Raw genomic sequence first — 25,644 nt, 5'->3', positions numbered from 1 at the left:
GCAAGCTGCGCTGCAGTGACACAGGCTGGAGAAATTGGGGAGAGGAGGCAGAGCGAAGACGGAGAAGTCGGCCGGCCCAGTAAAGGAGCTAACGCGTTGCCGTTCACAATGGACGGTCAGGTTTCAAGGAAAACTTAGCTAACGTTAGCTAACTGGTGATTAGGCAGTGATCCGCTGCGTGTAATATTAAATTAATCTAACGTAGCCTACGTTATAATTGTTTGGTGCTGACAGTTATATTTTGCTTAAAATTATATAGTATTGCTTACTGTAAGCTAATGCTAGCGACTTGTTCTCCACAGTAACGTTAGCTCTACCGTTTTAGTTTTGCCTACAGAACAGCAATCCGGTAGAATTGGAAAAGACAAACACCTCGGTGCTGCTGGGCCACACACGAAAACCTAGGTTGGCTAACAGTATCTATCTAGCTAGCTGGCTGGCTAGTTAGTTGGCTAGTTTGGTTCAAGAAACCACTTGTCAAGCAGAACATATGCGTACGTAGGCTATATTGCCTAGCTACATTTTCCTACTTAGGATCTGTTGTGAGAACGTTTTAAATTAGTGGTGTGACAGTTAATAGTTTCTAACGTTGTTACACTGCGATATTGTCTCATCTGTGGAAGCCACATTTTGCACCTTATGAGGTTCATTTGCTTGCATCAAACTTGAAATAGGCTACTGAAATTTAATAACTGTTGACTGCTCCGATGGCTACTGAATGTACGGAAAGTGACGCGGGGCTGATGGAGACGAGTATCGTTATTGATATGAACTCAAACAATAGCAGCTCCGAGCCAGACACACCCAGGATATCTGAGGATCTGGAAAACAGGCCGGCCACACCGGCGACTTCGACTTCGGGGGAAGAAGAACCAGACACCACGGACAAAACGTCCCCTTCGTTGGAGAAGTGTGATGGTGGGGAGTCTCAGAGTGTATCTGATGCAGAAATGGCAGGCTCGCCGCAGCAAACGGCAACTCCAGACAATGAACATGTTTTTGTTCATTGTCTGGAGACGCAGCTTCCTGTAGATGTGCGAGTTTCCTCTCCAGTGGAGCTTCCCCAGCCGAACCCCTCCTCTGTACACAATGGAAGGTAAGTTGCACCGCTGCCTTCTTTGTTAGCCAGCTAAACTTTAGTTTCAGATGATTAGATCTGCATGCACACAACGTAAAAATATATACACTATAAACGCAATGATGCAGATGGATACCTTGCTTTAAGTACCCTTAGGGAGTGTAAGGTAGACATGACGACGTGTAACAACAAGGTTGAAGGAGTGGTTGACACAGTTCAGTAATTATACACTGTAGCTAGCTGGCAATGCTCTTTATGTGCCTGGGAAACACAATGGCAACCTTTTGGCAAGCGCATCTTTTATTGTCCAGTCCTCGCCGGAAAAGTTCGCTTGGTGGTCAAGTTTGTAGTGCATCACCGATTGACACTGCGCTTAATGACAATGTAACGTTATGACGTCAGAATGTTTATTTGGCTTTAGACATTTTCCTTGGTGGCATTTTTAGCTTTACTTTAACAGCAGTAGTGCATGTTGCATCAGTTTTATTATTATTTTAGAGCAATTATATTTTGCCTCTGACTACAAACCTGCGAAAGAAAAGGACAGCGTTTTCCACCCACCTGCTGGTCTATCCTTTCAGATGGGTTCTGAAAGAGACTCTTTTTGGTTCACAGCTGAGTCTGGTTTTGACTTGGCGAAGACACCAGAAAAGAGCAGGTCTGCTTCCTGCGCCTGGTGGGGTGGGGGGCTCAGATCAACAGCTGAACTGAACCCTGCACCCAACCCCACCAACCATATCCACACACACATGCACACACTTCTTGCCAGCCCTTGTAAAATAAATAAAATCAGAGGTAACTGTGGTCTTTTGACGGGAGGAGTTACATTGCTCATAGGAAATTTCTTAGTCTTTTAAAATGATTTTTTTTCAGCCTCTCTAGAACACACTACACTGTATGGCCTTTCAGCTTGGATAAACATTTGTTCTCTCCAGTTTTCCCTGAGTACCACCCTAAGTGGTGTTTACATCTCTGGTTTTGAGAAGAGTTTGCTAAGTCAGATTGCCAGTAGTGGTTTTGCATTCCATCTTCACCTCTACCCTTTTTCGGGACAACACAGTTTTGAGTTCATTATAGTAGAACCTCAGGCTGTCTCTAGCAGCGTGCATCTGCTGGAAAACCTGGGTCCTGATTGGTTGGCCCGATTTATACATTTACCAGAATACTCCCTTCTAAAATCATTTGGGTACATGTTCACATGAGCTACCATCACCATGGTTTCAAAGGAGAGAAGACATTTGGGGGTAAAAAATGTCAAAAAATGTTCTGAGGGTTACTTTTAGTAATGTTAGTAATATACCTGCCTATGCAAAGGCCCCTCAGCCAAAAAACAAATGTCCCAGTTCAGGCACAGCTTCCATGGCTGTCAGAGACAAGGGTACCGGGGGTAGGGTTGGTAACAGTATCCTGGCACATTCCTCGCCCTCATTACGAGAAAGGGCATGACCACTAGCATGCACAGTAGGCCATTAGCTTTGCTGTTTTCAGCAGGAGAGCCAACCACTCTTCCGCACTGGATGACTGCTGCTCAGGTCTGCTCCTCACACTCCTCTTCTGTTTCTTCCTTTTCATTTCACTGTGACACTGGTCAAAAGGGAGGCCGCTCCCGCAGAACCCATTTTGGCAGCACACAATGTGGACCAGTCAAAAATGTGCTATACCCAATACCATGTTTTACAGATTATGTAAAACAACAACAACAACAACAACACAGCATACACTCCATACACAGCCTGCTGGACCACTATATGACCACTTTGGAGAAACTTTGAGACAATATTGGTTCAGTTGAGTTACCACCAGCCGAAAACCCTGCATAAAATGGTTATCAATGCCCTGAAAAGGCTGCTTGTGGTAATGTCTAGGTAATGACCACTCCAAAATACCTGTAGCCACGTGGGTTATGACAACATTACATTACATTATTGGCATTTGGCAGACGCTCTTATCCAGAGTGACGTACAGTTGATTAGACTAAGCAGGAGACAATCCTCCCCTGGAGCAATGCAGGGTTAAGGGCCTTGCTCAAGGGCCCAACGGCTGTGCAGATCTTATTGTGGCTACACCGGGATTAGAACCACCGACCTTGTGTGTCCCAGTCATTTACCTTAACCACTACGCTACAGGCCACCCCTTCAACACCCCATATGATGTTTCATTTGGGTTATGACCATGCTCCCAGCATACAATATTGCACTGCTATAACCAACCTAAAAACTCTGTCTACAGTATAGTCTAAATTGCAATCACCATAAGAACCCTGTGTTCAGCTTCATTTGTGCTTTTTGCTGTTGTTCTAAAACCTCTACAGGAAATGTTATGTAAGCTTTTACAAAATGATTAGTCATTATTTCCTCTTTTCCCATTGTGAAGCTGTTCTCTGAAACAAAGTCAATATGATTAAGTTGCAATTAGAAGTTATATAACTTACTAATTCTACTAATTTAATTGAATGCCTGAATAAAACGTCTAGTCTTAAAAACATCCATAGTGCATAGCACTTAGAGGGGGGAAATGAATCACCTTCCTGAATGTTAGTCTGAACTCTTCCCTCAGATTTTCCTTGGCCATTTTTGGCCATTCTACAAAACAATCTAGGATGGGAAAAAATAAGCTTGTACAGTCAACAAGTGTTTGCTTGTTGGGATTTTATTTATATTTCTGATATTTACCTAAACACTCAACACATTGAAGATTTGAGAAGGGCTGCAGTACCTTAGAGCTTGTGGATGAAAGAGCCACTCTGTAGCTGTTGCCATCTCTAGCAGATGGGTATATATTGTTTTTGTCCAGTTAAGCGGTGAATTACAACCCTAGCCTTAATGCACTGCTTCTTCGCATCATCTGAGAATCTCCCAGGCAAAGACCCGATTGTGCAGCTGTGTGCGAGCTGGGCTTCAGTGGCTGATTTTTAATGAATAGTTGGCAGGGCTGTGAATCGGGCATTGATGTGCGCTACAGCCAGGCTACGGGGGCACACTGCGTCGATTGAGTGTCCGATAAGCAAAGGAAAACTTGGCTCTTTCTCCACTTAAAGACAAAAACATAATCATTTCAGGACGGTCATTTGTGTGGATGCTAACAGCTTGCAGTAAGTGTAGTTTCAGAGTACGATCACATGCAACCAGTGATGGTCAACAGAAAATGTCACTTTAGCAACACCCGGCATTAAACAGAATTACATATAAATTCATTAGGTGCCCCAAACTCAGTATAGAGTAGATAGTGAAGGGTGTTTTATTTTATTATTTTTGTGTTTTACACATCGAATCACACGAAAGGCTTGAGCTCAGGTAAGCAGCAGGGATCAATCGAGGATGTACAATGTTGAGTGACCCAGCCAATGAACGCGACGGATGGAGTTTGCTTATTAGTCGCCTTATGATACTGCTGCTGGTGTAGCGGTGTGAGCGTGAACTAACCTCAGAACTGATGCTCGTGGGCTCGGTTTTGTTTTCTGCAGTCTGGAGCGCCAGGAGTCGGTGGCCACTACAGAGGCGCGGCTCAGGATGGAGGGAGTGGAGCTAAAGGAAGAGTGGCAGGATGAGGATTTCCCCAGGTATCCAAAAAAACAGCCTGGACTGCCTCCCTTCAGCTTACAGTGAACATTACATTAATGGCATTTGGTTTTAAAGGTTTAGTTAAAGGTTTGGTTAAAAGCAGATTTGTGTCAGTGAAAGTCAAGGTAACTGGGTTAGTGATTGTGCGGATCCTGGTGATGGTGCCATCGTACCAGATTATCAGATTTGGCTTTGCATTGCAGGCCTCTGCCTGAGGAAGAGGAGGACATGCAGATGGACGAAGAGCTCTTCACCGGTGCCCCTGAGGATGGAGACACCGGTAAGAGCCCACTCTTCCTGTTAGCGGCACATACTGTACTTATCTAAGCTCTCCAAATCCATTAGCGGAGCTGTAGCTCTGTACATTGCAAAATTGTGGAGGGAAAAAAAAGAGGAAGAGTGAAGAAAGGTTTTAATAAATTACTTATAAAAGACAGTATTTACACAATTCTGTGAGGAAGGGCTGCTTTTTCTTTGTTTCCTAGTTCGGTCACTCCCCCTAGGAAGTTGCACATAACTTTGAGTAGCGTCCTCTGGAGATTTTGCCACCATTAAGAAACGGTCGTTTTTCAGCCCCGCAGCCCTACAGCTCAAACGGGGATAAGAAGGTGAAGAAGAAGCTGGTGGCTCCAGACATCAGCCTGACTCTGGACCGCAGCGAGGGCTCCATCCTGTCGGACGAGCTGGAGGAGAGCGGAGACCTGGATCTGGACGGCATGGACACGCCCTCAGACAACAGCAACGAGTTCGAGTGGGAAGGTAGGGCCTTCCCGCTTTAGCACGTTAGCGTGTGATCCTCGACCGTCGTACCGAGACCCGCGGTCTGCGGGCTCTTTGACAAGCCAGGAAACATAACCTTCTGAATTCATCTCATTGCCACTCAGACCGTTATTGATTTTCAGGAATCTAGATTGGAGGAGCCCTGCAGTGCTGGATTAAGGCCTATTATGGAAACTTTTACAGGTCCAGCAGAAGCTGTATCACGCAAACCTTTTCTCCAAGCGTGTTGTGCGTTTTTGCAGTCTCCTTAGGTTTGCAGGTGATTGAGCATGCATCCTTGCCGTGTTTAAAAGGCATTTCTGTTTTTGTCTCTCCACTCTGCTTTCCTCTCTCTCCTGGAAGGATTGTTTCTGCTCATTGTGCTTGGAAGCAGGTTCCTAACCAGCTTCTGGTTTCTCTCCCGTGTGGTAAGGTCTCAGTGAGAATGTCACCTTATCAAGACAATCTGATCCCCAAAGTTGTGATTTCATTTATTATTTTTTTAATCTTTGTTTTCCCCACATGCGTATGTTGGTTATGTGAACCAATCAAGTTTGCACTGATGACACATTTCATCGTATAGGCTATATTTGTTTCATTTGGATCATTTTTGCATGGTCTCGCATGTTCTTGATTTGTGTATGTTCAAATTAAGATGGTCCCTTTAATTTGTTTTTTGATGGCTGGCTGATTCAAATTACATTAATTTATATCCATAGCATGCAAAATTTGAATATACATATATAGCTAGTAAGTTAAACTTATTTCTAAATATCTCACATCTCCAAAAAATGTACAAGCTTAGTATGAACTAAGCTAATTTTAGACAAACATGGGATTACAACTTTGCCGACATCAAATGCTTTGATATGTGGAGAGGTTTTTGAAGAAGCACTGTTTTGAATGCAACGACTTGCCACATGAAAACCTTGTGGCATATGAATTGGAATGGAATGGAAAGGCCTGAGGCAGCAGCTTACCTGTTGAGGACTGGTCCCACCGAGTATTCAGCACAGAGATAAAGGGAGAAATGGGAGACTGCATCCATATCAGGGTGGACCTGCAGTGTTTTTCTGCAGTACTTGTTTGATTAATCATGTCCCAGTGACATTTCTAGCAGCGAAATCCAAATGTAAACTAAGAACTTCTCAAACAAATGGTCTGCACTATACTCCGTGTAAAGCGATGGTGTTGAGGTTCACCTGAAAAGGCAAATAAATGAAACGTTGAGGGCATGTCGCCCTTGAGTTACTGTAGCTGAAGTTGTGGTTTAGTTGTAGGACTTTAGGGGCCCGTCTGGTCTTCAGTGTTTGTTTGAATTGTGCCTCTGCTACTCCAAAAAGACACAGGTTCCATTCAGATCTCTGTGCTTACAGCCTGTGGGACCTGCACTGACCTTGACCGCTTAAGGACCTTAAAGTTGAGGTTTGGCCCATGGTCCATTAGATCTCTATTTTTTAAGTGACTTGGCTGAAGCTTGTGTGCTCCTCTGGTGTACTTGTTTGTCAGCTAGTGACCGTTTAGGACACTACAGTCCACACAGTAGAGCTCGGAGGAGAAGCATGTCTCTCCGAACACAGCTGGTTTAGTGGGCTCCCATGGTGGGAGAAGCTAATTTAGTGGGAAGACATGGAACCCTTTCCATCTGAAACCCACCCTGCTCCTTGCAAGATGACACCAAGTGCCTCATTGTTGCTGTTGAAATTTCTGTTTATTTCCACTGCGGTTTCCTTATTCCCCTAAACCTAGAACTGCCTTCACCCCCCTCGCCTTCCCCTTGAATGTTAGCATGATCAGAGCCCCTTGAGAATGAGCTGCTCCCTTACTTTCTAAGCTTCCCTCTCCCCGTCCCTCCTTACCCGCTCTCCTCCAGACGACCTTCCCAAGCCCAAGGCCACGGAGCTGCTGCAGAAGGGCGTGGAGTCGGTGCCGGAGTACTCCGCAGCGGACGAGCGGGAGGAGAGCCGGCGCTGGAGGGTGTTCCGGATCGGAGAGCAGGACCACAGGGTGGACATGAAGGCCATCGAGCCCTACAAGAGGGTCATCAGTCATGGAGGTCAGCGGGAGGCCATAGAAACCATAGAAACTTCACCCATTCTGTGGCCGTCGTGGCAGCCATTTCGGCTCCGTTGTTTCAGTGTGATTTAAAAACCAAATTGGCGGTTTCACTTTTGGAGAAGCAAATACTGATGTGACTCAGCGAGTTGAGTAGTTGGTTGTCGACCTTAATCGCAGCGTGTAGGTGGTTGTTCTTTACTTAAAGGTTCCTTAAACATAGTTGATTCCTTTTGAGTGAAGTGCCCTGGATCAAAAGAAAGAAAGAAAGAAAGAAATGAATCAAATTAATTTCCACACTAGTAAACTCCAAATACCAGAGCTCAATGTTCTTGTAATGATAACCAGCCATGAAGTGGTAAACCCGCAGTAGGTGGATGAAGTTGGGGACACCACTAAACCTCCATTGGGGTTGCACAGAGACACCGGGGAGCATGACCCACAAGGATACAAGTGCGTAGATCGGAGTGCCCCATGAGAGGGTCTCTGCCTAAAGCAGGCGGGCACAGCATGCTAGGGGGGTCCTCTAGCGTCTTCTGTCGTCATGGCCACACGCTCACGCTCACACGGTTATCACGGCTCTGGGGAGAGAGAGAGACTGAGACAGAGGGAGGCGGGGAGAGAGGGAAGCGGGAGAGTGATAGAATGCTCTTGTTTTGTGAGGGTGGAGTGGGGGGGTGGGTCAGTTTGGAGGCAGGGCGTGATTAATGGGAGGGCTTGTTAATGGCGGCCCCAGACGCGCTTCAATGGGACCGTCCCGCCGTCTGTTTCCTGAGAGGACCATTCTCTCACCCCCGACAGCTGTTTCCACAGGCCCGCCTGCCACTCTGCATACCATTACTAATCACAATGGGCCCGGGCCGGGGCGCGTCAATCTGGGGTCCGACCGAGGTGCTGGCCACATGGTGCGGTGTCGCGCAAGAAAAGTACAGCTGCGTTTACGAGCGCTTTGTAAATTCATTTCTCTGGTTTTCATATTTTTCCGAGGTGCATTTTATATACAGTTACTGTATTTCATGTCACTTTATGTTTGCGCTTTGTGTGTCGCTATGCACCCTTATTTGGTTTGGTTACACGTTGTCACCTGCTGTTTTTTTTGTGTTTTTTTTTTTGCCAGGTTACTATGGAGACGGCTTGAATGCCATCATTGTGTTCGCTGTGTGCTTCATGCCGGAAAGCAGTCAACCAAACTACAGATACATCATGGACAATCTCTTCAAGTAAGACGGTGTGAGAGGGTCCAATGAAACATTTAATGGTTTTGGCTCCCGGGTCATTTTATGAGACCCAGGCTGGCGTGTCGCGTCTCTGCAGGTACGTGATTGGGACTCTGGAGCTGCTGGTGGCGGAGAACTACATGATCGTGTATCTAAACGGAGCCACGTCACGCAGGAAGATGCCCAGCGTCGGCTGGCTACGGAAATGTTACCAGCAGATCGACCGGAGGTGATGAGACAGTAGCTTCTTTTCCGTTTATTACTTATATATTTTATACATATTGTTTATTGGCTACTAGATTGTATTATCTCTATAGTGTTAATCTTTGTGAAAAAATAAGTAAAGCAAAGGCTGTACAGAACATTATAATCTGTAGCTCTTGGGTTGAAATGGAGCACATTTATTTCATTTAGAGCGACTTAAATTGAATTTAAACTCCTGTACCTTTGCGTCAATGTTTTGTTTTGACAAACCGATAACTGATAACCACTTAAGACACACGCATTGGCCTGTGGTGTCTTATGTAGGTCACAACATGTTCACACACCTCCCTTAGTCACCTCACTGCTAAATTCAGCTGAAATTACTCACTGTGCCTTCAAGTCATGTGTACCACGTCACAAAAAACATATAATAAGTATGGCATCTCTGGTCTAACGTGTGTACAGAGTGGATTATAAAGCGGTTTACTAGAACTGCAGCTAATTACAGTTTTCTTAAGAGTAGATGGAGCTTGAGTATGATTGGATCCCTTGTTCTCCTAGCAGAGTTGCAGTGATATTTTCTCCTATTTTATCATTTGTTCTAGACACTTTTTCCTTTGTGTCAGTTACAGTGCTGCTGAAGCAGTACAGACTTGTCATTAAAGCCTGACTATTTGAATTAAACGCGAGTAACTTCTCTCTGGCCCTGGTTGTCGTTACAGGTTACGCAAGAATTTAAAGTCTTTGATCATCGTCCACCCCTCCTGGTTCATCCGCACACTCCTCGCCATCACAAAGCCCTTCATAAGGTGAGCGAATCCCGCTGTCTCAGGCCTGTTCCCTTTTTAATGGCCATTCATGAACAAACTGAATAACATGAATGCCAGTTTCTTACTCGTCCTTCTCCTCTTCCTTCTTAGCTCGAAATTTAGCCAAAAAATCAAGTATGTATTCAGCCTGGTAGACCTGGCTGAAATGGTTCCCATGGAATACGTGTCAATACCAGAGTGCATCAAAGAGTAAGTTTGCGACGGCTGAATTTTCACCCGTTCACTGCAACATCTAGTAAAGCAGGGGTGCACAACTCCGGTCCTGGAGGGCCGCTCTGCGTACTGGATTTTGTTCCAACCAGTTATCTGAATTTGTTTCTCTGAAAGCTCTAAAAATGATGCTGGTTCACTCCTGTACTTGAGCACAGTAAAATCTTTAGGATACACTAGCAGTCTGTGGCTGTAGCATATACAAATATCTGATCAAGACATTATTTAGCTAATGAAATAATTAGGAGCAGAAGTTGGCACAAAATCCTGAAGCAGATCAGCCCTTGCTGTGCACCCCTGTAGTAAACATTTCAGTACTAAGTTGGATGTGAATGTCCACCTCCTAGCTGTATGCACAGAAGCCTAACCTCTTTGACTGTCCCCTGTAGAACAGCTGCACTTCCAAAGCTAGCTTTTACAGAATGTGCTTTGAGGGGAATGAAACGCATTTCCCTTATGAGTCTTGACACACCGCAAAGGAAAAGCTCCTCTCCGGAAACTGGACGATGACTTCCTGTTCTTCCTCGAATGTTTGCTGTTGGCTGTCAGACTCTGGATTTTCTCTGTTCCCTAACCACTCTCCCTTGCCCCCCCTCCTCCTCCTCCTCCTCCCCCTTTCAAAGGTTTGATGAAGAAAAAAATAGGAAAAGGCGTAAAAGGTATCCGCCTTCACCGCTGAAAACCCAGCTTTGGTTTCAGCGGGTGCTTTTGGCACTGCACGGAAACTAACAGTTAATCGGTTGGTTGGCTTTGAGGAATGCTGCAGAAACTTCCAGGGGTGCCGTCCAGGGTGAGATCAGGGGGAAGAGAACTTCTCTATCGATGCCAGTCAGCCCAAACTCACACACTGTCGGTGTTTCCCCCTTTCATCTGAAGCTGGGAGAACTCTAGCCTTCAGAGCTCGTCAGCTTCTCAAAAACGTCGGAAAAGTTGATGTCTTTTAGTTTGTTAGTTTTTTTTGCTAGTTATTAAATTTTTAGTTCTGACCCCTTCAAATCCATCACTTTAAAATGAGACTGGCTCATTTTAAAATGAGATTTTGACATCAGCTCATTTGACTGTTTACATTGTGTTAATAGTGGTTTTTGAAAATATCATTATGGCCAAGTACATCAGTATTCCCAGGGCCCCATTTCATAAAGCTGGATAACTGCACTGAATAAAATCCCTCACAAAACTGGAAGGTAGACTAGTAAAAAGAGCTGTTCTGGGTTTTACTCTGCACAGTTATCCAGCTAACTCTGTAATCGTGCTTTGTGAAATATCCCCCAGTACTGGACTTCACACAGTTCAATCTTATTTATGTTATTGAAACTAGTCCCAATTATGAAGTGAGCTTTCTTTAAAGTCAACTTCCAGCAAGGCATCTTGGAGCTTTCAAACCAACTTTTTCACTGAAATACAGTTCTGTCAGTCTCAAAGCTAACCAATTAATTGATTTCTGTAATATGCCTTATTGCAAGTAATGAAAATGATATTGAACTGACATCACGCTTTGTAAAATGATTTACAGTGCAGGACATCACATCAGCCACTTACAAAACCTGCTGATTTTACAGAACACAAAACCTGCTTGGCATGATGCCCCCCCCCCCCCCCAAATAACTTTAATTTCTCTTCACCCTCTGAATACAAAAATTGGGCGGAGAGGCTTCTATAAATTAAAATATTTATGTAATCAAAGATTCAATGATTGAGGGGAGTGCATTTTAAGTCACTATTCCGCTCGATCACAACAGTTACAGCAGTTTCTTAGCTGTAATTAAATATATGAAATGTCTTTGTCAACTATGTTACATTTATTGAAGTTCACCAGTCCATGCAGCATTAGCCTCAAGGTTAAGCTTTTTGGTGTTGTGGTGACTGGCAGTGGATCACACAGATGATGGGTTTGTGGTGTTTTTGTCATGGGTCAGCCTGCAGGGGGAGTAATTCTTCACTGCATGTGTGTTAACCGTGACACTGGTTTCAGTCCCTTAACACCTCCCTATGCTTTCCTTTTTTTAATACATAGAAACCGACTAATGCAAATGTACACAAGTACACTGGCAAGTAAAAAGTTTGTGGTGTAGGTGCATGGTTAAACTGTCATAACGACTAACGGGGCAAATTAATCAGCTTGTCGTCCTAAAGTTATGGGATGTTGCAACGGAAATTTCATTACTGTTCTTCAATGAAGCCCTGCATTGAGTATTGGTGTTACATCCAAAAACACAGTCCAGCTGAGTAGTATTGATTTTAGACTGACTGCTACATTGAGACTGGTGCCATGTACTGTATAGAGACAAGATGGGGGAGAATTGTGTGTCAGCAATCTGATGTCTTTTATGTAACTGTACAGTTTGGCTGGAAAACATTTGGTCAACTGACCATGTTCTCGACTTTCTCAGTCTCGTTCAAAGATGTACATGTGACCATTGAGATGGCTGATTGTCAGAGTTCTTAGATTCATGATCCTAAATCCCAATTTGATTCTATTTTTTGCAGCAACTTTTTAATCATGCATTGTCCCTTTCTCCTAGGTATTGCTTTACTCTTAGGTATAATATAAATAAGAATATAAATAAACGTAATTGTAGTGGAAATAGGCATCACTCAAGAAAGAATGACATTATTGGCAGTGTATATCAAGTTTAGAATAACAAATGCAGATGTTGCACGTCATTATACCAATCATAATGTCTGGGCGACATTTAACAACTTAAGTAATCTGTTAAAAATGTGGTTGTCATGCAGTTAACAGGGTTTATGGCCATTACTCTCTCTGAAAAAACAGATTTTTATGTTTAAGTAGGCCCATTGGTGAAGCAGAGGAATGTGCTGGGAGCCACACCTGTCCCCAGAGGCAGGTGCTGTCAGTCACCACTGTGCAGTCAGTCACCACTGTGCTGTCAGTCACCACTGTGCAGTCCATCAGCTCAGCTGCACAGGCTTCAGCTGTGGGCTAGTAAACATCACGCGCAGCTAAACATAGGCAGACGTGCGAATTAACCCAGGAGTGGCAGGGACGCACCCATAACCCCCCATTCTCTCGCCGCACCGTCACACACTCGCAGTAAAGCGCAGGACGCCGCGGTCAGTCTGAGCGCGCCCGGGCCCGTGAGCTGACCAGTCGTTTGTCCACCTCAGGATCGACCAGGACATGCACGGGAAGGCCGAGCCCGCCACCGCAGCCACGCCGCAGTGAGGGGCCTCCGCCTCCAGGGGGCCCCGCTCGGGAGAGAGACGTGACCGAAGAATGTGCCGAACCCACAGCGGCCCGTGGTTTTACTGAGCCTCGTGTGTACTCAGCCTGCCAGCCTTTTAACTTCAGCACTGGAAGAGTCAAGTGCCTTTCACATTCAAGTCATGCCCGCCCGTTACATTGAAAACCCTGTCACTGCTGTGTTAGTTTGCCAAACACTTGATCTGTGGTCTTTATCACAACATGCCGTTACATTTTATTTTATTTTATAACCTTTTTAATGTATGAAGCCAAACCTAGATTTTTTTTTTTTGTCAGTTACCATTGTATCTTGCAGATATTTAAGGCACTCTGTTACAAACGGTTGACGCATTTTACTCGTTACATTTAAATGTGTATATATTCAAAAAAAGCGATAAAGGTCAGAGAGTAATATATTTTTTATGGTTGTGATTTGAAGTCATTTTTTAGGTCAGCAGACCCTCTGATCATGTTGCATTTGTGTAGAGCGTGGGTAAAGTCACACCTGTTCCCCTGCGGATGTCCTTCATGACCCACACGTGAAAAGCTGCACAGTGCGTTTCCCCTACCTGCTTATCGGCACAAAATGGAGACGAAACAGAAGGGAAACTAAGGAGAAAGTTCTGGAAAATAAATTTCTTGAATAAATGTTTCAGTTTTTAAGGACAGTTGATCTCTGTATTATGTTACCTCTTTTAAAAAAAAAAGAAAAAATGTTGGAGGTCTTGTGCATCAATTTACTGCAAGTAAACTTTTGATTGAAAACGTCAGCTTGTTTTGAAGGTTACTGTCGTATCGGCATACGGGAAAGCACTCGCTAGGAAAGCAAGATAGCAAGATAAATGACCTGACTAGATGAGATTAAGGGCCTTCTGTTCTTGTCATGAAAGCTGTTTTTAAACATTCAAAATAACTTACTTTAATAATATAATCTATCATTTAATGTTCATTTAAAAAATAAATGTTCTTGTCAGGTTTAGACTAAACGTACAATATTAATCATGAGAAACATTTTTTATTTAAAATTGTGCCATTCATGAAGTTGACAGTTTAAACAATTTACAGTGTCATAATTACACCTAGTAATGAGCTGTAAACTGTAATGGGTGAAATTTTAATTTACCTGTCCAGAAGAGGATGAGCTCAGACCATAATTCCAGTGAAGAAAGCATTGTCCACAAGATTGTGATGTATGAATTGCAGCAGGAGTAGAAAATTCTAATTATTTACAATAAAATATGTAAAAAGATGCAAGGTTTACAAAGTACATTTTAAAATGTAACCTTTTGGAAAAAACCCCTGCTCACCATTTCAGTTAATGGTTTACCATAAACCACTTTGTAACGGAGGTACGCTTCCAGGCACCTGATGGTAAGGTCATCCACTTGGGGGTCAAACTTATTGGCTAGAAGGTGGTGCTGACTTAGCATCCAGCGGAGGTCCCCGGTCCCGTAGACGCATATGGCTCTTCGGTGAGTCCCGGTGCACGGTGGATAGGGCGCTCCTTTCCTCACGTCCCCTTCAAGGTAGCTCCACTTCACCAGGCGTGCGATGGCCTGCATGTCCGACTGCTGGAACTTGCTGTTGGGCGGGTTGGAGCCGGGCACGGAGGGCATTCGCTGCAGCGTTGCCCAGAGGTGTTCGTCGGGGCTGAACGTGTCCTTCTCCCACTCGATAAGGGAGCGCACCTCCTCGCTTTCAAACAGGTTCCTCACAAACTCTCGAGTGACCACGAAGTAAGCGTTCCCGGAGAACATGGGGGTGCCGATGGGGGGAGGGCCCTTTTTCGAAGACGTCCTGACCACCGCGCCGCGCGTCACGTCGTGGCGGTACAGCCAGCGATCCTTCTTCTGAGCACTCGGCACCTCCGACTCCATGCTGTTCCTGCCGTCGAGCAGCTGGAGGGCCCGCACGATCTCGCCGTTGGTCTTGATGGGGAAGTCGGTGCCGCAGGTGTTGAGCAGGTACCTCCACCGGACGGGCGACTTCATGAGGTCCTCCATGCAGTTGAGGTCCGCCTGCACCCGGGACCAGGAGGCGTATACCACGCTCTCCAGCTTGCTGGCCACAAACACGTTCGGCAGGCAGGAGACGATGGTCTGGACGGCCAGCTTGAAGGCATCAGGGGACTTGCGGTCCACGTGCACGCAGTAAATGTTGTGGGGCACGTATATGGCCCGCAGGAGCCTCTCGAACATCTCGATTTGTTCGTGGACCACCATGGAATACGCGACGGGGAACTCGGTCTCCTCCCGGCTCGGGGTGGAGGTGAGGAATTTCCTCTCTCTCAAGTAAGCCTTGCAGTCCCGCGTGGCGTTCAGGAAGAAAGCCTCGGACAGAACCCTGCTCTTCTTCCTCGAGGCCAGCAACCTGCTGAGGTTGGTCTCCTCCAGGCCTTCTGTGTCCCCTCTGATGATTGCCGAGCAGGCGAGTAAACCGCCTTGATCCTCCTCAAGCAAGTGAGTTAGTCTGAGAGGCCGTTTCTCACCATCACAGTCGTCTCCTGACGACAGCCAGAGACAAAGAGTAACCAATGCAGCACTGAGGATTAAAGTTCTTATCAATAGATCCTGTAATTTCAGCTTCCTGCACATGCCCATTATCAATAACATATGAATTGTACCTAAATATGGACCTACACTGACCCGGTCTTGCCTAAAAATCAAATGATCCTTTCAGTGAGGTGCATATAGACTGATTCTACCTGAAAATGGATCTACGCAGACCCTGTCTTGCATATTAACGCCACACCCCGTATTAAGTGTTAATCATCAACATCAATAGTTGTAGGACAAATGTCAAGATAAGAATTTTTAATTGCCAAGGAAACTATTTCTGCATTACAAATCTTTTTAGAATGCCTCGCCTAGTGACGGCACATCTAAATGTTATTAAAAATGTACTGCACAAAAGAAATCTTTAAAAAATAAGCAGTTTGAAATGTTTAAAATGCAAGATTAGATTTCAATCTTTGCAAGATTGGATTTCAATGAAATACCTTTAAGGCATTGTTCTGAAATGTTTTAGCAAAAATGGGCACTTTGTGGAATCTAAGGCTTGTTCAGATGGGCTCCAGGTGGCATTCCGAGTCGCGGTCCTGGAGGAAGTTGTCCTCGGGTTCGGGCACGCCGTGGGGCAGCGGTCGCGGTCCAGACGGTCGCTGCCGCCGCGGGTCGTGCCAGCACAGCCTCTTCCTGGACCAGGGCGTACGCGGCCAGCGCCAGGCCCAGGATGGCGATGAAGGAGACGGGAAGAGCGGCAGGGGTGTGCTGGAGCACGCGGGTGCTGAGGCTCACCGCAGAGCGACAGAACCGGAGAGAAGAACCGGACAGCACTCACACCTCACACACCTCACACACCTCACACACCTCACATCGCGTATTGGAATGTCTATTTAGCCATTTGTAATGCCCAAATTGTATTTCTCTGTAGTAATTTAAAAATAACTGCTAAGGACATTTCCAAAAGGCTCTGACTAATTCTGCAATTACAACTGAACCTGAAGGGGCAAGAAACCAGTACCGATCAGATCTGGGTCAATTACATTAACACATTTGTTTTGGATTTGAATACTTTTCCACTTGCCCAGAATGCTATTTTTTGCAGGTTAGGCACTGGTCCGGCCGGAGTCCAAAGCAGTGTCAAGCAGGAGCCTGGAGTCCCATTAACACACAATACATTTTACATTACAGGCATTTGGCTGACACTCTTATTCAGAGCTACATACAACAAAGTGCACTGAAAGACCCTGAAGGGAGGTACAGTTTCAAGGGCTAGGAATGACCCCAAAGATAAGGACAACAATAAACGGCAATAAATCCATCTAAGTGAACAGAACCCTTGGAACGATGAAATAGTACACACAATTGTGACAATAACAGTTAAGATAGTCGATTAATTACAGGGAGGTAGGGAGTGGTGGGGAGAGGAGGGGAGAGGTGCATATTGAAGAGATAACAGTCTCAGGCCAAGTGATAGGACTACAGGAGTCTATTCAAGGCTTTCATTATGCAGGGCCTAGTTGATTAGGATACGTTTTCAATATCATCAGAAATCAGAGATGTTCACAACTCATCAAATGCAAGTCCAAGTCAAGTCTCAAGTCTCTGAGCTAGAGTCCGAGTCAAGTCTCAAGTCTCCAGGATGGTGCAGCCTAAACAACAGTATGGCTATAGAAATTCATCACGATGCTAATTGAAGATATAGAAACCAGAAGTGTAGAAGACATATTTTGTATATGACATAAAGTATGTGACAACTGAAGAAGCAGGGGCACACAAAAAGATAGTGGTTATTTAATTTATTCATATATCAATGAACTACCACACCTGAGCCAATGTTTTGGCAAAGCCTTTCTCAAGGTGGCTGTAGAAAGGCTTGCCAAAACCTCAGGTCTGGTGTGGTAGGTAATTGATATATCAATCAATAATATAAAGTAAATAACCATTCTATTTTTAAAGAACTCTGTGTGACTCATGTGACTCATAATGTAAGCATTACCATGGGCTGTAATAAAATACGATGGTCAATAACAAAATAGGGGCCTGTTAATCCTGGACTAAATGAAGCTTTGTATAAATAATTTGATGTGGTTGCTCCCACATCTTTTAATTCTCCACATTTTGCTAGTTGCAATCATTTTGTTTGGCTCGGTGCACCTGAATTATTTAAACTCAAAGGCCAGGCCACAGCACGCGGAACAGTAATTTTAGCGAGCTACAAGTGAAACTCGAAAAATTAGAATATCGTGCAAAAGTTAATTTATTTTAATAACTCAACTTTAAAGGTGAAACTAATATATTACATAGACAAATTACATGCAAAGCAAGATATTTCAAGCCTTTATTTGTTATAATTTTGATGGCTTTCAGCTTATGAAAACCTCAAATTCAAAATCTCAGAAAATTAGAATATTACATGAAATCAATCAAAAAAGGATTTTAAATACAGAAATGTCAACACACAATAACCCACCAGACAGCAATATGACAAAAGGAGCTTGCTACCACAGTCAGCTGACCTGTATGAATGGGAGTGGTGCAGTGTGATACATGTTTCTCACCGTCACAGTCGTCTCCTGACGACAGCCAGAGACAAAGAGTAACCAATGCAGCACTGAGGATTAAAGTTCTTATCAATAGATCCTGTAATTTCAGCTTCCTGCACATGCCCATTATCAATAACATATGAATTGTATCTAAATAAGGACCTACACTGACCCGGTCTTGCCTAAAAATCAAATGATCCTTTCAGTGAGGTGCATATAAAGACTGATTCTACCTGAAAATGGATCTACATCTACATCTTTGGTGAGCAGCACCAAATTCCTGGGTGTGCACATCACTGAGGACCTCTCCTGGAATACTAACACCACATCACTGGCCAAGAAAGCTCAGCAACGCCTCTACTTCCTCCGAAAACTGAGAAGAGCCAAAGCCCCAGCCCCCATCATGCTCTCCTTCTACCGGGGCACCATCGAGAGCATCCTGACCAGCTGCATAACTGTGTGGCACGGTGGTTGCACGGCGTCCTGCCAAAAGACCCTGCAGCGCACAGTGAGAGCTGCTGAGAAAATCGTTGGAGCCCCCCTCCCTTCCCTCCAGGACATTTATAACACACGCCTGTCCCGCAAAGCACTTCGAATCACAGGTGACATTACACATCCCACACACGGCTTCTTCAGTCTCCTGCCGTCAGGGAGAAGACTGAGGAGCCTCCGGGCAAGGACTAGCAGGCTGAGGGATAGCTTTGTCCATCAGGCTGTCAGGAAGCTGAACTCTCTCCCAGCTCCCCCCCCCCCACTGCTCCGCCCCCACTGACTCTGGACTAATGCAACCCCACCTCCCCTCCCCTCCACACACACGCACACACACGCACACACACACACACGCACACATACGTGCATACATACATGCATATACATACTTTGGCCACTTTATTTGTTTACATGGTACATTGCACCATATATTTTAAATCTGGTTTTTTTTTTTTTGTTATTTATTATTTATATATAGTTTTTTTTTTTTTGGTCTTGTCGTGTTATGTTGTCATTTGTTGTTTATTTATTATGCACCGTGGATGAGAGGGAAATGCAATTTCAGCCCTTTGTATGTCTACATATATTGGATTGACAATAAAGCCGACTGACTTTTTGACTTTGACGCAGACCCTGTCTTGCATATTAACCCCACACCCGGTGTTAAGTGTTAATCATCAACATCAAGCAGTTGTAGGACAAATGTCAAGATAAGAATTTTTAATTGCCAAGGAAACTATTTCTCCATTACAAATCTTTTTAGAATGCCTCGACTAGTGACGGCACATCTAAATGTTATTAAAAATGTACTGCACAAAATAAATCTTTAAAAAATAAGCAGTTTGAAATGTTTAAAATGCAAGATTAGATTTCAATCTTTGCAAGATTGGATTTCAATGATCTTTTTTTAAATACCTTTAAGGCATTATTCTGAAATGTTTTAGCAAAAATGGGAGCTTTGTGGAATCTAAGGCTTGTTCAGATGGGCTCCAGGTGGCATTCCGAGTCGCGGTCCTGGAGGAAGTAAGTAAGTAAGTAAATTTTATTTATATCAGCACCTTTCAAGCATAAGAGCACAAGGTGCTTCACAAACAGCACACAAAAATAAAACAAGAATTAGACAAGACAGCAACAATAAAATATAAAAGAGATAAAAATACACAAAACATCAAACATTAAATATTAAAAGCCATTTTATAAAAGTGAGTCTTGAGGTGGGACTTAAAAGTGGACACGGAGGAAGCTGTTCTGATATCCAAAGGAAGGCTGTTCCAAAGTCTGGGCGCTACGACCGAAAAAGCACGATCACCCTTCGTTTTCAGCCTGGACTTTGGAACAGCCAATAATGCCAAGGAAGATGATCTGAGTGTGCAAGAAGTTTGATATGATGTTAAAAGGTCAATGATATATTCTGGAGCAATGCCAGCCAGAGCTTTAAAAGTAATAAGTAAAATTTTAAAATTGACTCTAAATTCAATAGGAAGCCAGTGTAACGTCGCTAGAACTGGGGTAATATGGGCCCTTCTATTTGTCCTCGTCAAAAGTCTGGCTGCTGCATTCTGCACCACCTGGAGACGGGACATGGATTTACGACTTAGACATGTATATATGGAGTTACAATAGTCCAGACGTGAAGTAACAAAAGCATGAATGATTTTTTCTGTATCCTGCAATGATAACATGCATCTGATTTTTGAGATATTTCTTAAATGGTAAAAACAAGTCTGGATTACTTTTGTAATGTGGAGATTGAGATTAAGTTCTGAGTCCAAAATTAATCCCAGATTTCGAGCAGTACTTTTCACATTATGTGCAAAAGGGCCAAGGTTTAAACTAATTTGTTGAGCGATCTCTGGTTTTCCAAAAATTAAAACTTCAGCATTACCATGGGCTGTAATACAATTTGATGGTCAATAACAAAATAGGGGCCGGTTAATCCTGGACTAAATGAAGCTTTGTATAAATAATTTGATGTGGTTGCTCCCACATCTTTTAATTCTCCACATTTTGCTAGTTGCAATCATTTTGTTTGGCTCGGTGCGCCTGAATTATTTAAACTCAAAGGCCAGGCCACAGCATGCGGAACAGTAATTTTAGCGAGCTATGCTGCAAGAAATACAGCCTAGGGTGTTGCTATGGTTGCTCCTAAAAGGCGCATGGTGTGGTGTGTAAAACGGCGTTCGGTGCGTTTTAACTAAGGAATATCTTTCGTATGAATAACTAAAAAATAATCATTGGCTGTGACATTTTTCATTTTGTCATTTTCACGTTGCCATTTGGCAGACTCTTATTGTTCACAAGTCCTTATTGTTGAGTCTCAAGTCATTTTTGACGAGCCTGAGTCGAGTCTGGAGTCAAATGTAAAGAGCTCATTATCAATGCACTATAACCCAACAAACTGCAACCCATTATCAACACACTATAACCCAACATACTGCAACTCATTATGAACACACTATAACCCAACATACTGCAGATCATTATCAACGCACTATAACCCAACAAACTGCAACCCATTATCAACACACTATAACCCAATATACTGCAACTCATCAACACACTATAACCCAACATACAGCAACTCAATATCAACACACTACAACCCAACATACTGCAACCCATTATCAACACACTATAACCCAACATACTGCAACCCATTATCAACACACTATAACCCAACATACAGCAACTCATTATCAACACACTACAACCCAACATACTGCAACCCATTATCAACACACTATAACCCAACATACTGCAACCCATTATCAACACACTATAACCCAACATACTGCAACCCATTATCAACACACTATAACCCAACATACTGCAACCCATTATCAACACACTATAACCCAACATACTGCAGCTCATTATCAACACATTATAACCCAACATACTGCACCTCATCAACACACAATAACCCACCAGACAGCAATATGACAAAAGGAGCTTGCTACCACAGTCAGCTGACCTGGGAGCGGTGCAGTGTGATACATGCTTGTCATTTCAGTCGCAGTGACTTTGTCAGTCTGGCTATCATCTTTTGGTTTGAGTAGAAATGCACACATAGGTGTGGATGTTTGTTTTTGTAACTAAACTTTCCAATGCGACTCTGTACTGTGGTTCTTCAAGTCATATTCCCATCCATACGAAACAATGGCAAAACATGAAAAAAAGTTCTCGGAGCATCGACCTGGCCCAGCCTCAACCAGTCTTCATTGTCACTGTTCTTCTCCTGTTGCTACCGTCAATCGTTCTTGAGATATTGCTGGTTAGCTTCGACAATGTGGCTTGTTAATGTTTTTGACTTGAAAAGCGTGTTAATTTACAACCAATCAAACTGAGATATGGGTTAACGTTAGTACAAGAGGAAGTATTGTAGATAATGGCATAGATGATTATTATTGGCTAATAAAAGCGATCACTCAATGTTTTAATAGAGAAACGTGAATCTTCTTAATTTTGCTTCAAAATGCAGGACATCGGCTCAATAAGGGACGCGGGGCAAAGTGTCAAAATCGTGTGCAGCACAACGTAAATCGGGACACCTGGTCACCCTACCCAACCAGACACACATCCTTGTTCAGAAGCTCAAATATTTACTCAATATTTAAACATTTAAACAAATATTTAGTCAGCCATTTGTATTTCTGTGCTTCACTATTTTACCCAAAGCTCTGCTTATACCTCGAAATTCCCTGGCGCTGAACAGCCCTCCAAGCACGTGCCCTCGTACAGCTTGGGGTAGTGGGCGGAGCAGGTCTCGCAGTCGTCCTGCAGGGGCGCAGGTTGAGTGGCAGGGGACGCGGCGTCCCTGGTCCAGGTCCCTGAAGGACCCCTCCGGACAGCTGGCCTTGCACACTCTGTCCAGCAGCAGGTACAGAAAGCTGCATCCTGCCAGGAGGGGACATTCCATTACAGCTACCGCCGTGTTTCCCGCGTTCGCCAAATCGGCTTCATGTACCGTTACGATTCCCATACAAAACCGCCGGGACAGTGCAGTCCGTAAGTATTTGGACAGTGGTCCACATTTTTGTTCTTTGGGCTCTGTACTCCCATGTAAATGCCCATTGAGAGTATTTACGCCCATATGAAGTGATCTATGCAGGAATTAAATCCCTTTTTATACGAACCACCCCATTTTAGGACCAAAAGTAATTGGACATTTGGCTTCACAGCTGTTTCTGATTAAAACAAGTAGTGAAATGCAACCTTAAATTGCATCTTGACCCTTGTATATCTACATGATTCCTGAACTATTTTTACATATTCTTGGGGAATAAAAACACAATACAAAATGGAAAACAAACACTGAAAAATGATCGAATGATATTGCTCAGCACATGCAGTCGACCACATCTCCTGACTTTTATCAGTCACGGAAATGCTCTGAAGGTTTTTCATTACTAATTAATAGGGAATGAATTCCACTGCACTGTAACCTCATGTCACCTCATGACTTTTCCCTCAATGGCTTCAACCTCTCAGAGTTCTTACAGTTAATGCACTGAAACCAAAATGTATAAAATGTAGTCTATAAAATGTTTAAAATGCAGTTTAAATTTAGTCTGCATTTTGACCACATGTGAATTGTTTGATTACAAACAGATAAAATGAAATATTAAATCAGAAAGACAAACTTTTGAACAGTGAATTGACTGCTGCAAATATTAATTACAAGAATAGTAGAATTAGTTACAAAATACAACAATGAAAGACAATAAATCACAATGAATAATGTATTAATGTATAATAATGAACTAAAATGAATAACAATGAGTTCCACACCTATTTTACTATTTTACGACCAAGAAGGAAATCTAGTCAATGGGCCTCATGCAAGAAGATTTTCATATTCTTATAGAATTTCTCTTATGAGCTCATACAAGTGTGCCATGTCAGATTCAACAAACGCACTTCAGACAACTGTCCTAAATTAAGACGTCTGTTATAGTACAGTATATACGGCACTGTAGGTTGGTTCTGTCAAATAGATGGCCAATGGGATTAGCAAGAACAAGGGATGACTGATACCTGATTGGATAGCCTGTGGTTCTTCTTTTTTTTTTTCTCCTAAGCAATCCACCGAAATAAGTTTCGGAAAACATTTCAGGCAAGAAATAAGCAATGCAGTTGTTGAACCTTGATTCATATTTGATCTGCAAACATCAATTTTGAAGGGTTTGTCAGAGTTTGGTGTGCCAGGCAGCTGAACTACAAGGCCCTTGTTTACATGACTCCTTGTCTGGTGAACCAGAACCTAGGAAGTAGGAACAAAGGAAGTACAGTGGACAAGAGGTGAGGGTAAATCTGGTACAATACAGCAAATGGCAACATTTATGTTTAATATTGTACATGGTCCCTAACATATAAATAAAATATTTTTTTGAGAGAATGAGTGGTTTATATAAAACCACACTGGAACAAATATACAACAGTATGTTTTGAACATTTCACAGCTGGCTGTGAAATACGTAGCTCATCTGCACGACTTTCCAGAGGTTGAAAGAGAATGGCAACTTATGGTCAGTTTGCAAAATTCTAGTTTTGGCGGATCCTAATATGCATGCTAAAATAATCCATATATTCAACATTGATGTTCATGGCAGAAAGGACAGTCAGGGATATTGTACCTTTAAGGCAGGCAGAGGGCTGAAGGCTGTATGCAGAAAGGACAGTCGGGGATATTGTACCTTTAAGGCAGGCAGAGGGCTGAAGGCTGTATGCAGAAAGGACAGTCGGGGATATTGTACCTTTAAGGCAGGCAGAGGGCTGACAGCTGTATGCAGAAAGGACAGTCGGGATACTGTACCTTTAAGGCAGGCAGAGGGCTGACCCACTGTATACAGAAGGACAGTCAGGGATACTGTACCTTCATGGCAGGCAGAACAGTCAAGAGCCTGAGGGCCAAAGCAGGTCTTGCAGGACACGTCGCACGAGTGCCACTCGCTGTCCATCCCTTATTCAAGAGGAAGAGACATGTTTCGGGGTGCAATTCCCCAATTTCATCCTGAAATGATTTCTCTCCGTATCTTGACTGGTCAATAATATCTCATTGCTCCATGTCATTGCAGGGGTGGGAATCGCAAGATTAGTGCACGTTTCCTAAAAGAAAAGTATGTCAGCAGCTGCTGCTGCTTTTCAGGCCATTAGCTATCCAAGCAGCTGAAGTACAGTCTCTCTGTACCAAAGGACTGAATTATACTGTCGGCGCCCGATCAAACAGAGCAGTCATTCTTGGGCATAGGGTGTGGGACTGAATGACACTATGGAGCAGCAATGCTGAAGGGCTTCATTTCATTCCAGCCTGATGTGACGCTCTAAAGCCACCAGTGTTGATCTTTATAAACCAGAGGACCAGCACTCTCTCACCAGCAGAGGGCGGGCTTGCACAATGTGATTCGAGTATGACACACCGACACAGACAGACACAGACAGACACAGACAGACACAGACCGACACAGACCGACAGACAGACCGACAGACACAGACCGACACAGACTGACACAGACCGACAGACACAGACCGACAGACAGACACAGACCGACACAGACCGACAGACAGACAGACACAGACAGACACGGACAGACACAGACGGACACTAAAATGGAAGCACGTATTCTAGACTGTAATGGATTCAACTGCCATTTTCTGTGGAGAGGCCTGCCGCCATAACACAAATAATTATCCATTCACACTTATACACTGCACATAAATCATCTACTTTTGCTTTAGTGCCAGTTTTCATACATTTCTGTGTGTGCGTGCAAATCCATATGCTGCCAAAAACATTTAAGGCTGTAAGCTACATAGGCTTAAAGCAAACATACCAAACAACCCAAAGCAAAGGTACAATGTTATCCTTGCCCTTAAGTATATTGCAAGGTCATATTCACTGCCAAATCTGATGTGACAGTTATTACCATTTCCATTTTTCCCCTTATACTAGACTAGAAACTGTACCATATTAGCAGAAATTCATCTAAG

At 43.7% G+C, this 25,644-nt stretch overlaps 2 protein-coding genes across 4 annotated transcripts; one reads left to right on the top strand and one right to left on the bottom strand.

Annotated features, from left to right (window-relative positions):
* bnip2 (BCL2 interacting protein 2) lies at positions 1 to 13,888 on the top strand. 3 transcript variants are annotated; one of them, XM_061221920.1, is made up of 11 exons: positions 1 to 1,096; positions 4,542 to 4,637; positions 4,842 to 4,909; positions 5,212 to 5,397; positions 7,271 to 7,453; positions 8,570 to 8,672; positions 8,767 to 8,898; positions 9,596 to 9,682; positions 9,794 to 9,892; positions 10,537 to 10,572; positions 13,043 to 13,888. In XM_061221920.1, the coding sequence occupies exons 1-11, from the start codon at positions 708 to 710 to the stop codon at positions 13,098 to 13,100; spliced, it is 1,437 nt and encodes a 478-aa protein (XP_061077904.1). In that variant the 5' UTR covers positions 1 to 707; the 3' UTR covers positions 13,101 to 13,888. The 3 variants fall into 3 exon arrangements, with proteins under 3 accessions (XP_061077904.1, XP_061077903.1, XP_061077905.1); XM_061221919.1 differs by having other exon boundaries at positions 4,842 to 4,918; XM_061221921.1 differs by lacking the exon at positions 10,537 to 10,572 and having other exon boundaries at positions 4,842 to 4,918.
* LOC133111906 (beta-1,3-galactosyl-O-glycosyl-glycoprotein beta-1,6-N-acetylglucosaminyltransferase 3-like) lies at positions 13,586 to 24,614 on the bottom strand. The gene is made up of 5 exons (XM_061222544.1): positions 24,530 to 24,614; positions 22,394 to 22,551; positions 16,246 to 16,387; positions 14,426 to 15,621; positions 13,586 to 13,687 (listed from the first exon to the last, which is right to left on the bottom strand). The coding sequence occupies exons 1-5, from the start codon at positions 24,612 to 24,614 to the stop codon at positions 13,586 to 13,588; spliced, it is 1,683 nt and encodes a 560-aa protein (XP_061078528.1).
* Between the last annotated feature and the right edge of the window lie 1,030 nt (positions 24,615 to 25,644).

The sequence above is a fragment of the Conger conger genome, chromosome 15 (assembly GCF_963514075.1).
Source record: "Conger conger chromosome 15, fConCon1.1, whole genome shotgun sequence".
In the NCBI taxonomy this organism is placed as follows: Eukaryota; Metazoa; Chordata; class Actinopteri; order Anguilliformes; family Congridae; genus Conger; species Conger conger.
This window is presented reverse-complemented; position numbering and strand designations above follow the sequence as displayed.

What these genes read in the sequence shown, in the direction of transcription:
- bnip2 (XM_061221919.1), top strand. Translation starts at nt 708, where the DNA reads ATGGCTACTGAATGTACGGAAAGTGACGCGGGGCTGATGGAGACGAGT. An exon ending in GAGGGTCATCAGTCATGGAG is followed by an intron (nt 7,454 to 8,569) that starts GTCAGCGGGAGG and finishes TTTTTTTGCCAG; the next exon opens with GTTACTATGGAGACGGCTTG. An exon ending in AATAGGAAAAGGCGTAAAAG is followed by an intron (nt 10,573 to 13,042) that starts GTATCCGCCTTC and finishes TGTCCACCTCAG; the next exon opens with GATCGACCAGGACATGCACG.
- LOC133111906 (XM_061222544.1), bottom strand. Translation starts at nt 24,614, where the DNA reads ATGGACAGCGAGTGGCACTCGTGCGACGTGTCCTGCAAGACCTGCTTT. An exon ending in CTGTTCTGCCTGCCATGAAG is followed by an intron (nt 22,552 to 24,529) that starts GTACAGTATCCC and finishes CCCTCCTGGCAG; the next exon opens with GATGCAGCTTTCTGTACCTG. An exon ending in TCCGCCCACTACCCCAAGCT is followed by an intron (nt 16,388 to 22,393) that starts GTACGAGGGCAC and finishes CGCGTGCTCCAG; the next exon opens with CACACCCCTGCCGCTCTTCC.